Raw genomic sequence first — 15,023 nt, forward strand, 5'->3', positions numbered from 1 at the left:
TCCTATCACTGTAAAACTCACTGATGACTCACAAGAAAAAAAAGGGAAAATGAAACCCTTTCAATAGCACTGGCTATACAGTGATAAACAGGGAAAAATAAGGTCTCAAATTTAAAAGCAAGGCAGTATCCATTGGAGAAATAAAAGACAAATTTCTTATTCTTAACTGCAAGTATTTGGGTAAAATGAATATACAGAAAATTGTATATAATCAAAGAAACTGACCTTTTAAAAGTAACCTTATTCTACTACTGCTTACTCTGTATTACTGATTATGCCTTTGACTCCGAGCATAGTTTCCTTGCTGTGCTGAGCTCAATTCCCGAACATTTTCCCCCTTTCATAGGCAATTTTGGTCCAATTGAGCAATGTGTCCCAGTGTACATCACTGTGGGAGAGAAATCACTGGCTTTGCCTTTTCACACCATGGAAGAAGTCCTGCAGCCACAGTGGACTGGAATAAAAACCCAGTTTAAACTAATTTTAGACTGAGTTTATCCACTCTCAAAGAATGGCTTCTCCATAAGAGAAGGAACAGTGAGAAGCTGGGTTTCTCCTCCTTGCTGCTCCCAGCTGGCACTGCCCAGACAGGGCCAGGGAGAAGAAACAGGACAGAGGATTTGGCAAACTCAAGCCACTGGAAATAGTAAGAATTGCAATGCAAGGAAAACAGTACAGTGTGCAGCTGAAAAAAAAGATGTATTTGATCACCCTTTCAAAGCACTGCAGATGGCAGCATCACTTCTGTGAACATCAAGGTTTTCTTTTGGCAGTAAGGGAAATCAATACCACAGAGTGTGGAAATGTCAATATAAATGCTCAAAAATCTTAATATATCAACATTTCAGAGTTCTGAAGGACTCTCATTTGGAAATAGTTGCTGCCACAGCCTCTGAATTTTTAAAAAGATATAAATCAAATTTTATCACTAAAGCACAAGGTAAGTGAAAAGACAGTGCTTGTTTTTCTTTTTTCCTTTTTATTTTTTAAATACTAAAGTCAATTCTCTTGTGGCATTTTAACCCAACTGCAGCGGCAGTGAAAATGACTGCAAAATCTGTAAAAATCTATTTAATTGATTTTTATTGTTCAACCTAAAGAAAATGTTTTTGTATGTAAAATGACAGCACTGTAAACAGCAACTTTAGGGATGTTTTGAAATTCCAGTTTAAACAGTATCAAGTCATTAGACATGCTTTACTGATGTGCTTTTAAGGTAGATGTAAAATTATGCTGTATCTTTAAGTTCTCTCTATAGCACCAAATAATGGTATTAAAAAAGCAAAACCAATTTCTGTAATTTGCCTACATCCCCTAAAAATAAAAAATGTCTTGAAGATAGACCATACAGTCTTCTACCGGGAAAAAAAAAGCCACAAAACTTAACAGATCAGAAGACTCTTCTCAGCAGAGTCAAAAAGACAGCCCAGACCAGACACCCTGCACCACAAGAACCAGGATCACCAGACCTTCAGAAAGACATCATCCTCTGAGAAGAATATTCAGACATGGAGACTACCGAAAGGAGTAGGGGATGCAGAGACTACATGCAATTTTTCCAGCATAAAGTTTCCTTTACCCAGTTGTCACAGAATATGTAAAATACACTACTTCTTTGTTTTAGCCATAGACTTCCCTCCTTTCAGAAAAATGTCCCCAGGCAGTCCCTTCCTTTTTATCTGTCACACAAAAAGGACAAAATCAAGAACTGCATATCACTTTTACGTTTTCAGAAGTCCCACAAAATATTACAAATAATCAATTTGTGTTTTGTTTGCTTTTACTATTCCTGTATGGATAAAAAATGCTCCTGTAAAGGTAACTGGACAACATGATATTGATTAAAGAAAACCCTTCAAATTAATCTAATACCTTGCTACAATAGAAACTTAAATACACCTTTTCCATAAATAATACAGAACTTTATTGCCTGCATTTAAACTAAAGCATCTCAGACATGGTGTGATGGAAAAATTCACCTTTCCAACTTGTTTGGTTCAGGCTTTTCGTCTTCTCGTAATCCTTGATGGCAGAGAGGTGAAATCTGTGCAGAAGTTGGTCTGACACACAAAACTCTCTTTAGTTACATTGCTACCCCAAGAAACCTCACCTAGCCCATTGAATTTTAATCCTAAATTGGCAATACTTAATTGGTGACAAAAGGCAATTTTTTTCTTGACATAAAGTACATACTTTGAGAGCCTGTTGAAAAATTCACTTTTCCAGCATGAAAGCACTCAAAAGCTGAAGTTTGTTCCTCTACTGTCCCTCCAAAAAGATGTCTCAGCTGTACCGAAGAGAAAGGAAACATTAGGCTATGGATTCAAAGTAGCTGTCAAGAAAGACAAACAAAGCTGACTTAACAGGGTAGTTTGGAAACGCGTTCTGGGCCCACCCTTGGCAGTAACACCAGGGTTTAACTCAAGTTGTAGCAATATTTAAAACAGCTAGGCAATTTTGGACCTCCACCCAACAAAACAAAAGAAAATTATGTTGATAAAGGAAAACCACCACACATATTTAAGTGAGAGAAACCATCTAAACTTCCAATATTTTTCATCCTCTTTTTTTTTTAATCCAAAACATTTGTACAGCATTTTTAAAAAATAACTTACAAGATCAAAAGAAAAATAAATGCATAGCTTCAAATCCTATAACCTCCCCCTACTGTGGAAGAGTTCAAAGTCATAAAGTGCTGTAGATATGAATACACATCAGACAAATAATCTAGTAACTAACTTATTTTTCTGGTTTATTTAACAATATTCCAGGCTTAAAACATTAAATAAAAATCTCACAGGCAATAAGTAGGACTAACAATGGTTTATCTTTTTTCTTTTCTTTTTCTTCTCCTTTTTTTAAAAGAATGCTGAGACACATCAATTGAACTGACTACAATTTTATTTTGGATACCAAAAATTAAAAAGAAGCTGGAAGGAAGAGAGTAGTGCATTGCACCGATCTCAGTAAAACTGCCTGTAAGCGTCACTGTACACATTTAGCCCTAGGAGGACAAAAATGGAAACAATGCTGCCAAGAGGGGTAGGCCAACTGCAGACCCAGGGAGTGATGGTCTGGGCTCTGCCTTGGTTGTGAGGGCATGGCTTCGCATTATGCTCATATAAGCACGGATCCACCACATCTCACACTGGCATTTGCGCAGCTCCTCGTGGGCTAGTGGTGGTGGTAGCAGGTGGAGGAGGTGCAAGCAACAGCAGCTGGTTCTCAGTGGACGTAAATACCAAAAGATTTTCCTAGCAGACTGCTCGGGTGTCACAGGAGCTCAGGTATCTCACTCCTTTCTGTTATTTGATTTTGCTGCCCTCACAAACAGGCCCGCATACCTGTGGGACCTTAGGCCAAGCCTGCGTTTTGCACCTTGGGCAATCACATACACCTCTTCAGTGGATGTGGAAAGGAGCAACATTCAACAGGATGCGCAGTGCGCATACTTTGTACAAGTGCAAATCAATTTTCAGCCACACCACCATTTTTCCTGGGGTTAAACCTGCCCGGTAGTTCACTATTACTTACTTCACTGTTCTTTCACTCTAACCTCTGCCTTTCTTCCCCACCCACCTACTCCCATTCCCAGCACCTACAAAGAACACAGAAGCCTCAAACTTCCAAGAACTATTAAACCAAAATGTAAAGTTGGCAGTAGATTCATTTTCATCACCACTCTCCTTCTGCATGTTCCCGCTGCCTGTGCCCTTTTTACAACCAAATGTCCACAGGTGCCACCGTGATGAAAAGATACTTAACTTTCTTCCTCCAGAACAGTAACAGTCTTCAACAGACCTCTCTCCAGAAAGATTGTGCTCAACATAGTTGTAGACTAGCACTGACGTGAGGGGAAGTGAGACGCCAGTAACAGAAATAAAACCCCAAGCAAACCTTGACTGTAAGTGGAAAATGCCAGGAGTCCTCCACTGCACCTCAGAGAAAAAAAGCTGGATGCATCCTACTCTTGTGTCTAGCGTGAACTCTAATCTTGTTTATGACCTGAAGTACTTCGTAAGAGATGTGGGGTTTCAGGCTGGTTTCCTTTCCTTCTTCTTGTTTGCCAAGTTCTCAAAAGGGCTTAAAACACTGATGTTTTGAGACACAAAGGGAACAATTACAATACACAGCTAATCAGAAACAGTACTCAAACATTATACTGGGTGGGACTAAAGTCCACTCTACAAACTGAATCAAAAAGAGATAGGAGAAAAAAAAAGTTTTTAAGTGCTAATGTATTAAGAAACAATTTTAAGGACTCACTAAATACATCTGAGAAAATGGAGGGGTCCCCTTCTTTTAAATATATTTACATAATATTAAAGCTTTTTATTTTTCTTTTCTTGCCAACAAAATTTTCTAGCTACCCTGGGCAAAGTACCCCCAAAATTAAGAGGTTAATGGTTTTGTAACACAGACAAACTGTTAGACCCATGGTCTGTAGATGTCTCCCTGCCTTCTCCCTCCCTCCCTCTGTTACCAAGAGGGCTGATGCCACACTTTCTTTGCATCATGTGGCATCATCGGCACAAGACAAAGTTAATACAACGCTGCTTCGTTACAACTTTGTAAAAGCAAAAGAGACTACAATCAGGGTTTGCTTAGACACAAAACAAAACAAACAAAAAAAAATCCAGTTTTGCCATTTAGCTGTTGCAGTTAAATGGTAAAACTGAACTAATGTGGACACATCAATACCAGTTCAGAAGTGTTTATAACATTTACACAACACTGGAAAGGAAAATAAATTATTTCAGTATAAATGCAGCTACACTACAGCCTATGCCAGCACAGTATCAGTTAAAATAATAACAGATCAGTCCCCTAATCAACAGAATTATACCAGCTGAACTTTTCTAGCATAGACCAGGCCTAAGACATGAGGTAGTGAAAATCAGGCTCAAGATCTTTTTTTCATGCCATAGCATCGATATATTCTAAAAATATCCACTGCTCAGATTTATGGATTTTAAAAATATTTTAAAATCCAAAATTTAAAGCTAGCATCCTGAGTCACGCAGGATTTACAAATGGAGGCATAAATCTTAAAAACTCCCTTGCTCAGGGTCCTAATTCAGGAAAATACTTTTATGATAGAAAGCACCTAAGCATGTGTTTGACTCCCACTGAAGCAAGTAGAAAGGAAGCACATGCGTAAGTGCTTTCTGAAATCTGGGCCACAGTCAGAAATCACGGTCTTTGTAGAATTTATTTCCTCACTTATTTCAGTGCTGTTTAATCACAAGTCATTCATGTTTTAAGACAGCAGGAAAAACACAGACAATGGAAGCTAAATCAAGTTTGTTACAACTGTTCAATATTTACAGCATCATAGCATAAAACAGAAGTATTTTTGGTAACTTAAGACAAATACTTTTTTTCTTTGTTATTAAACGTACCGCAGTAGTCCTGTTAAACAAACCCACTGTCTCGAATATTAAAGAAATTGTTGTTTATGTTTACCGCGTCATTTAAATTAAAAATCTGTTCTTGTTCCAAACCCCACTCTCCTTCGTCTTCATCCTCCGGTTCTGCCTCGGACCCATTCCTACTATTTTCATACAAGAAGATCTGCTCATCCACATGAGCCGGGGCTAACCGGTTTCTCTTTGCACTCACAACATTAGCAGAAGAACCAAAAAGCCGTTCAGGGAAGACCCTTGTGGCCAGAATACACCAGTATTTTTGAAGAACCTTTGGTAAAACTGGAAACAGTGCTAGTCTGTCAGACCACCACTTCAACGGGTCTTCATTCAAACCGAGGACCTTTTGTGACTTGAAGTTGCTCAGCTCCTCAACAATCTGAGCATGCCACTCCTCCTGGTCTTCAACGCCTCCTGTCTGGCAGAAGATCTCTGCAAGCATGTTGTTGATGACACTGGTAGGAGGAGGAGTAGAGGAGATGATGATTTTTTTCATAGGAGGTTCTTCTGTAACAGTGAAAAATTTCTCTTCAGTCCTAAAGCTATTTTCTTTTACTTTCTCTAGCAGGCTTTTTGCTTCTTCCACCACTCTGTTTTCCACCTGTTGCCTCTCAAAGGCTGAAAGAAAAGGCAGTTTTTTGTATCGGGGATCCAAGAAAGTCGCAACATTGAGAAACATGTCTATCTCAGGCGTGTGCTGGTAGGTGCTTGACAGCTCTTTAGCAATCACCTCCTTTGCCATGCTGATTTCTTTCAAATCGTTCTCTTTGATGTTCAGAGTAGTATTCAGAAGCATGTGGAGAAGTGGCTTCACCATGCTTATCGTTGGGTACTTTGAAGCAGACATCATCTCTGCAACCTGCTTGAAAGGCTGCAGCAGCTCCACCAGCCCTTCGATTGTATTCCACTCACTGGATTCCAGCATGAGGTGGTGGTTGTTGCTGTCCTCCACCAGAACAGCCGCAATGACAAACTGCTGCTCCTTGAGGCGCTGCAGCATAGCGAGAGTGCTTCCCCACCAGGAAACACGGTCGCTTATCAGCATGCAGTGGAGAATATTTTGCTGCTTCTGCTTCTCACTCAGCATGTACATTGCAACCGTAGACTGCTGAAAATACTCCACCAGTTTTCGGCACCTGGCAAGAAGGCTGTAGAGTTTGGGGAGCTGAAAAGCTTGTTGTATTCCTGTGTTAAAAGTGTGCCCCAAACAAGGCATCTGTACGGGAATATCTAGGAGAGAGCAAGCTTTCACAATGTCTTTACTGTAATCTGTTGTAGCACCAAAGACTTTTGTATTGATCCCCCACTCAATGAACGTTTCATAAAGGACTCGTGTAATAGTCTCTGCGGTATTGTCCTCCGGCACTTCAAATGTTTTTAAACACCGTGAGTTCACAGCCAGGCAGTTGGCAGGACCACTGCTGAGAAAGTGAACCGCAACCGTCACATATGACCTGTTCTGGTTTTCGCTCCTCCACATGTCCGTAGATATGCCACACCATAGAACCTCAGTGAGTTCTTTCAGCACGATTTCTCTAATAGCACTGTACTTTTCAGGAATAGCTTTTGTACAGAAGTACTTCCGGCTCGGAAGTTCATACCTGGGGTCTGCTGTTCTCAGGAGAGCCTTGAAGGTGGGTTCATCAACAATGGAGGCCGGATACATGCCCTCGCAAATTAAGCTGATGACTGCAGATGTCAGTTCCTGATGTTTTTTGTTTTCATAGTTCTGGTAGGTCTTCATGATGAGGCTATCTTGAACAACCTGCTGTGACGACTCTGGCTTGATTTTTGAAAATGCTGTGGCAAAGGCTTCCCTCATTTGCTCAGTGTTACTTTTTACAAACTCACAGAATTCGTCAGGGTGATTTTTCTCAAGGTGGTAGGAAAGGTTGGACGTGTTTCCTGAATAGGCGATTTGTGCCATGCAAATACGGCAGTAGATCTTCTTCCACTGTAATATGCATCCTTCTGCGTTGGTATCAAACCCAAAGTACTTCCACACTTTACTCTTTGCTCTTGGGTGAGCCACTAACTTTAGGTCTGATGGGGAACCTTCTAAACTTTTATTCTCCATTGCTTCTTGGCCACCGTCCCACCTTTTGATCCTTCACTCATTAATGAGTACCTGATAAAGGCAGCAAGATAAAGATACAATGAGAAAGCACAAGTTTGACCACACTCAACTATGTGAAATCAGTGTTTCTGTAAATTTATCAAGAAACCTACCTTCCTAATTACATTTGAAAATTTAAAGATGAGATTTGCAGGAAGTGTGACCTACAAGAAGCCCACTAGAATGTCAAAATTAAAAAGGGTTTTAGTATCTCACATTCTGCTGTGAAACTGAGCTACAAGACCTGCGTAAATATTGTTTCAGGAATGATACAACTCTGGGTAGAGAAAGTGCAATCACCACTATAGAGTGGATACATTACTGTCAAGAAACTGATCATCTGCTATAGCATTTTCCCGCCTCAAGTTAGGATTAGACCAACAACCCCTTGCTTAACAATTACTGAACTTTGCTGTTAACATTTATTTCAATTGAAATCTGATACTGAAGGAGTAAAAGTTCTCTTTTTCGTTTATTTTGAAAGAAGTTTTGTTAGGTTGATCTAATTGTTCCAGCTTTTGCTTTTTAAAAAAAAAATCCGTGATGCAAATTATGGCATTAATCTGCTCCTCTGAAACACAGAGATGTTTTCTGACTGAAATAAAAGGAAAAGCAGCTTGAATCTAAATGCAGATTAACAATACATGTCTGACACCTTTCCTGTCCCTTCTCTTTCTGAAATCAAAGTCATCTCCTGAACTTCTAGTTCACAATCATGGTTCCTAGAATAACAGTGCATTATAATTACAGGAAAAGCAGACAGTGAAGCACTAAGAAATGTTATTATCCACATCAGCTGGAAAATAATTTTGCTGTATTTTCTTCAAAAGGCTACAGAAGTCAGGAGGGGGTTACACTCTAGAGATGAGTGTAGTGATAAGGCAAGACTTGGCAATCTGTACCTCAATATCTGCACAGGAAAACGCTTCTTGTGCAAACAGTCACATGCAAGTACTGCTTGAGGCCTACAGTGTCTCCGTGCACAGTGCTGGCAGCTGGAGCTGGTTTCACTACACCAAAAAGCCAAGTCACAGCACAGCATGACTGTACCCTGATGCTTCTCCATTTCTTCCACACCACCGAGACAACAACAAGACCTTTGCCAGGGCCTTGGTCATGATTGTGAAGGAGAAGGAAGCTATTGGTTAAACATGGATGCAAGCAAACTCCTTCACAAAAATCCAGAGGAAGAGAATAGGAGAGGAACATCAGGAGCACTAGACTGAATGCAATGGCATTGCTCCTTCTCTGCTCCTCAGGAGCTGTACCTGCACCCAAGCCCAGAAATCCTCAGAAAGTGAGACTGGCTGGTTGAAGCAGGAAGAAAAATTCTGATGCTTCTCTGGTGTGCTTTCTGCTGTTGATGAATGTTCCCTAAAAAAAGATAGTTTTCTCTCTGAACTATAGCAGGTATTTTGAAACATCTTCTGAATGTCTTGAATGAAAAACAAAAGACAAGTTAATCAAGACCAAATATATTTATCTAAACACAGCTGCTGGTTTAGAAGCAGAATGACAGATGCAGGGCAAGCATTTTGTTGGATTTGTTCTGAAGATATACTTCTGGGTGTAGCCTACTATTGTGATTCATTCCGTGCCTTTAAGTTGCCAGGATAAACTATTGATTCAACATGGCAATGCTGCCTAATTCCAAAGACGTGTATATCAACAGCACCAAGGTATGCAATCCCACAAAAAGTGATGATTTTGAAAGACAAAGTGGTGCAACGTGTCATGATGTAACCCAATCATGGCATCACTGTGCATTGACAAGACATATCAATATATATTGTCTTTAGATCCCTTCACTTCAGTCCATGACATGGTCTCTTGAGGAAGCATCTTACAGTTTCCTCTGCAATTATCTGGCAATTCCTGAAAGCAAGGAGGAAAGCACCCTAATAAAAGAGCTGATGTGTCTTTAATATTTAAACTTAGTATGACACACCTTGGATCATAAAAAGTTCATTAAAGACTGACAAAGTAAAAGTTATTTGAGAGTACAGGAGTGTTAGAGAGTCGCCCCACCCTTCCTTCTTATGTATGTTACAGCTTTGCCATCATTTTAAGATGTATCTGGCACGTGATGACAGTGGCACAGAGTAGCATTGCCACAGCTGAGGATATACCAGCATAACACAGCCTTTATTACGATGCAGTAAGCCACACTTCAGCTGTCACAATAGCTCAAATACAAACTGCTAATCATTCCTGCCTCTGCTGGAGTGTTATACAGCGTAACTGGCATTATGAACACAAACCAAAAACTCCACACCTCTCATCTTTCTAAAAGAAGTGGTAAACCTTTCCTGTTTCAGTGCAACTGTTCATAGCCTAGTCTTGGCAAGAACAGCAGGAGCTTCAACTCTGAGACAAGCTGAAGACACCAGCACCTTACTGAATGAAATCCATTGTGAATGAAGCCCCTCACTGCCTTTTGGAAGTGCCTCAGTTTGTTACAAGGGCAGCTGATGGAAATGCTCTCTTTTAGCTTGCTGAACTTTCTATGGTAAAAAAATACAGTTCCACTATGGTTTGTTGAAAACCCTTGCTCACACAGAAGCCCCAGGCTACAAACCTGACTCTTCCTTTCTCCCTTGAATTCCCACCCACATGAAACAGAGCGCACCTTCAGAGAAGCTGCTGTTTCCCTCACCTCCTCCATGCAGCTGGCCAACAGCACCAGCCAGTACTGGGGCAGAGGCTTCTAAGAGCCTGCAGAGAGGATCCTCTGTTGGCCTTACAGTAGATTCAGCTGCCACAGGAGGAGGAGGAGAAAAGGTCCAAATTTCCTGTCCCTAGCACCTCATCCTTGTTGTCCCTGGGGCAGGCTGTGCTGCCTCCTCCCATCTCTCAAACTCCACTCATTCTAACACAAACCCTTGACTTCAATCCCCAGGTCAGGCCTTGGGCCAAAATACCGAAACACGAGCGAGGACTCAAGTCACAGAGGGCAGAGATGCTACCCTTGCACCAGGCAGTGTTCGGTTTCCCCAGTGTTGAAGAAAATTGGTTCAAAGCCCATACAAGAGTCACTCAGATTGTGAAATCAAGCACAGGGATGTTAGGAAACGTGGGGTGTGCAGCCACCCTGTAACATTAGCTCTGCCCCCTTGTGCATGCACAGGGATGGCACTGTGTCTACCTATACCACAGGTATTGTTTTGACACAACCCTTGCCTCAGTCAGCACAGGGGCAACCACAAGGCAAGCGTTTCCTCACTTCTGAAACTAACTAACTAACTCTCTCAGGTGTGTGCGTGGGGGAAAGGGTTTAACTGTTAGATGCAACTTTACTTTTGTCTGCCATCAATCTGTCCTACCTGGTCATTTCTCTACCCACCTCTAGATGACTTACAATCTGGAACTCAGCTTTGAGCAGGAAGTGCTCAGTCTCCCATTATGGTTTATTCTTATAAAGCCAAAGCCCTCAACACACAAATCAAAATTAAGAGATGTATGTTACCAAATCAGTATTGCACGATTAATTGTAGAGCAACTTGGCAGGAATAACACCGAATAATTCGAAACTGGGGCAAATAAAAAATACGTATGAAATTTCAATCCCTTTTATGAAGAACAGGAGTCAACTTTAAGGTCTCCTGAACTTCATTCACCTTCTTCAGAATCAAGTTTTCTACACATCACATGTATAAAATTTAACTAAAAAAAGACTTCAAAACTACTTTAAAACATTTAGCATTTGGGCTTTCTTTACCAAATTTCAATGAATTATGTACAGTAGAAGAGAAAATGCAGGAGGAAGATGCCAAATAAAATCCTTAAGAAGCTTTTAAAATAGCAAAAGAGAAGATTTTTATTATATGAATGATTTTTGTTATCAGTAGGATGAGTTCCAGTAATTACATTTCCACTAGTGATACCCTAGTGTCACAATTAATATTAGTTTATCTTTTACCTATCCACTGATAAGATTTGTGATTTTAAAAAGTTGTTTATATCAAAAACTTTAGTCATGCAGGGCTTTTTTTCCCCTCCAATTAATTAAGATTAAATATTGTAAAAGAAGTCCAAGCAGTAACTTCTAATGAAACTATTAATTGTTTAAACCATTGAACACTAACACAGTTTACACTACATATTGGCAGTTATACTGTTTATGCAATTAGTACTTAGAAAAATGTTTTAAAGTAAGTTTAACTTAAATTCACCTTAATTTCTGCACTTTCCTGCACACTGATTCTAGTTAGCGAGAACAATTGCTGACTGCATCCCATTTATAGTCCCAGCTCTGTATTCCTTTCCCAAAGCTTCAAGATCAGAATTCCAGGTCAACATCCCTACTCTGTGCTGAGGTGGGGGACATTAACTTGAATAGTGAATATTACTGTCTCTGCAGTTTGCAACTCAAAACAATTGCCAAGTTTTCGCACTGAATCTAGATTTTAGAGCTCAAAATGCCCCCTTTCCCCCAAAAGCTGTCTTGAATATATAGAAGTCAGATAAAGTCAAGTAGGGTGTGACAGAACAGATGGTCACTTTTAAAAGCCACATGAAACACGTGTGCCAAGAGCACACAACTCTTAAGTTATTGTAAAGAAAAAAAAAAGAAACTAATTTGGTTTACTTCGATTAAAATTCAAGACTACTTCTTCTTGGCATGGATAAGAAGGCAAGCTTTTCAAAAGGCCGAAGGGCTGCACTGACACCAGACCCCTTCACTCACCCACAAAGCCCAAAGCCACCGAACATCCCTCTGTTTTAAACCTTCCATGGGAGACCTGCACTGCTGCTGTACAGAGTGGGAACTTCAACCAGGGAACTGTGGCCAAGGGAGCCAGGATCAGAGGCATGGCTGGCTCTGCTGCCCTGTGCTGCCCTTCCCAGACCTGCTTCGCCACTCCAGGCTCTCCCCAGTAAAACACCCTGACAATAAAATGCCTGTTTTTGTGAGAACTACGGACACCCCGTCGAAGAGATACAGAAAATTTTAAACATACTGTCGCAGGTTTGGCCTAGCTGTTGCCAATCCTGGACTGGCCCCCCTTCTAGAGTACACCTTTCTAGAGTACCATCTGAAAAAGTTACTTGTTGTTTTTTTACAGCAACTGTAGTTTACTGATCCAAGCTTGTTCTAACAACACTTTTGCTTTTTGTTGCACTGCCATCACTATTTTGAAGTTATCACGGAAACAAAGTTAATCTGGGTAAAAAGGTTCCAGTTGACAAGCTGGTTCACTTGTTTAAGCAACGGCTGGACGCAGAGAGTTGAAGCACGGCAGCAGATAATGCCAAGAGGGAACTGCCTGCAAAAAACTAGCTGAGGAGGACATCACTTGTCCTGGGGAAAGAAACACCCTGAGTTAGGGCTCAAAGAAAACTTTTCATATCTGTCAAATCTTTCCTGGTCCTACTCAGGCAAATGATGTTTCGCAGGCTGGATCTCCCCTGTCTTCCTCCGGCATTTCCAAATTCAACATTTTTTTTTAATAGTAGTTAAGAGCAGAAGGCAACAAAACACTCGAGTCACATTTTCATCATGCTGTTTCTCTGTGGTTCAAAAAAAGATTTGGAAAGTGTTACACACCCTGGGCACAATACCCAGCTTTTCTCTGCCAAGAAACACTAATGCTAGAAAAATGCTCAGATGACTTCAAACTGTATGCACATCTGCCCTTGTTGTCACCATGGTCCTCTCATTTGTTTGGGGGGTTTATTGCTGTCTTTTGAGAATGAGAAAGGGAATCCCAGCAGAAGAATCAGGGATGAACAAAAAGTAGACAAAATGCTACCCAAGGATGCCACGTGTGATGAAATGGACAAATACGCTCTTATTGTGTGGTGTGCTTGTCCCAACTCCTCTCCAGTACTTCAGATACTCTCTATACCAATTTCCTCATCTGCCTCAACTCCTTACTGAAACACTAGGCCCTCTCAATACTTTTTTACTGTTCCTCTGGTTAAAATTATCGATAGGGCCAGAAAGGCTTCCTTGCTGCTAAGCAGAGAAAGTTAAAGGCACAGACTTGAGTGCAGTTGAACACTTGTCTCTGATGATAACCTATATGTCCCTCCGTAAAGTTTATAAACTCAGAAGCATTTTAAAGTCTTCAAGAGTGGTGTAAAGAAGAGGGAAATTCAGATCTTTTTTTTTTTGGCAAACTCAAAGTTTCCTCTAGTTAGCATTAAACATGCTGTTGATCCAAATCGGAAAAGTGCAAAAACCTAACTTCTCAAACAAACGACTAGCCTGAAGTCCCCTGGAAAAAACTACAAGTGTCACTCACTTGTCAGCTTAAGGGCTGTCAGCGGGTGACACCCCGTACCAAAGATTAGGTTTTTGGAGCGCGGGTTCGTTCTCCCTCTGGAGCAGCCGGGACAGGAGGCCGGGGCCGGCGGTCCCAGCACCGGGGCGGGGAGGGGGCACGGGGGCCGGCGGCAGCGCCCGGGACGGGGGCAGGCTGCCCGCCGCTACTCGCCTGCCGAGCACCTACCTGCGCTGAGGGAGGGAGGGAGGGAGCACCGGCGGGGCTCTGAGCCGAGGTCTGAGGAGACACCGTCAGAGAGCCGAAGTGGGGAAGAGAAGGAGCGGGGACCCCCGGCCCGCGGAGCCCCCACGCCGCCTCCCGAGGCCGTAGTGACGCCGGCGAGCAGCCAGGCACCCGTCCCGGGCCCGGCCCCTCGGCCCGCCTCGCCCCGCCCCGCGTCCGGGGCGGCCGCGGCCCGGGGGCCGGAGGGGGCGGTGGGGCCGAGACCCGCCGCCGGCAGCGAGGGCGGGGCGGGGAGGGGAGGGCGCCCAGCCAGCTGCAGCCCCCCGGGCCGCTGGCCTCGGGCGGCGCGGCGGGTCCCGCTCGGCCGGCGGAGGGGAGCGAGGCAGGAGTCCGGTGGCGGTGGCGGCGCCCGTACCGGGGCCGCCGCGGTGCCTCAGCCCCTGCCCCGCTGCGGCGGATGCGGCGCGGCCGCCCCGCGGTGCCGCCAAGGTCGCAGCTGGCCTGTCCTGCCCTGTGCTATCTACCCTACCCTACCCTACCCTGTCAGGCCCTCCCGGCCGGGCCGTGCGGTGCCGGCCCCGGCGCTGCCGCCTGCCCGCGGGGGTGGGGCGGGCGCGGCAAACTTTCCCCTCTCCGGCAGCCCCGGCCCGGGGCCGCTCCGCCCCGCGGCGCCGCTGCGGTGCTCACCTGAGGCCGGGGGACAGCGCGGGTGGAAGCGGCGGCGCAGCTGGTGCAGGATGACGCGGAGGCCGATGCAGTACACCCGGAGCAAGGGCACCAGCGTAGACAATAGCGACATGGCCGCCTCCCGCCCCGCGGCGGCGGCGGGCTCGGGGCGCGGCGGGGAAGGCACTTAGGGCGGCGGGCGGGCGGGCGCTGTGTCTGCCGGGCCGGGCCGGGCCGGGCCGGGGGCGGCGCGGCCCCCACCGACCTACGGAAGGGAAAGCGCCGCCGCTGTCACGGCAGCGCCCGGCTCGCCGCGGCTCCCGCCCTTCTGGGCATGTGCGGTGGCGGGGGAAGGGAAGGGGG

General features: G+C 43.7%; 2 protein-coding genes across 6 annotated transcripts in view; both read right to left on the reverse strand.

Annotated features, from left to right (window-relative positions):
• Positions 1–15,023, reverse strand: part of DHRSX (dehydrogenase/reductase X-linked) — a 218,515-nt gene that overhangs the window by 161,633 nt on the left and 41,859 nt on the right. Inside the window, exon 1 of one of the 3 annotated variants that reach the window (XM_071548350.1) lies at positions 14,682–14,980. The exons of 1 other annotated variant lie outside the window; for it this stretch is intronic. In XM_071548350.1, the coding sequence (XP_071404451.1) occupies positions 14,682–14,793 (112 nt within the window). In that variant the 5' untranslated portion in view covers positions 14,794–14,980. Of the gene's footprint in view, positions 1–2,193; positions 2,632–14,681; positions 14,981–15,023 lie in introns of those variants that run through there. One more of the 3 variants, XM_071548342.1, reaches the window with a different exon arrangement.
• Positions 2,736–15,023, reverse strand: part of ZBED1 (zinc finger BED-type containing 1) — a 50,669-nt gene continuing 38,381 nt past the window's right edge. Inside the window, exons 1-2 of one of the 3 annotated variants that reach the window (XM_071548300.1) lie at positions 14,682–14,772; positions 2,736–7,554 (exon numbers count right to left, since the gene is read on the reverse strand). In XM_071548300.1, coding sequence (XP_071404401.1) covers positions 5,416–7,503 — 2,088 coding nt within the window. In that variant the 5' untranslated portion in view covers positions 7,504–7,554; positions 14,682–14,772 and the 3' untranslated portion in view covers positions 2,736–5,415. Of the gene's footprint in view, positions 7,555–13,997; positions 14,153–14,681; positions 14,773–15,023 lie in introns of those variants that run through there. The other 2 variants (XM_071548309.1, XM_071548318.1) reach the window with 2 other exon arrangements.

Source organism: Pithys albifrons, chromosome 1, assembly GCF_047495875.1.
Source record: "Pithys albifrons albifrons isolate INPA30051 chromosome 1, PitAlb_v1, whole genome shotgun sequence".
Lineage (NCBI taxonomy): Eukaryota > Metazoa > Chordata > Aves > Passeriformes > Thamnophilidae > Pithys > Pithys albifrons.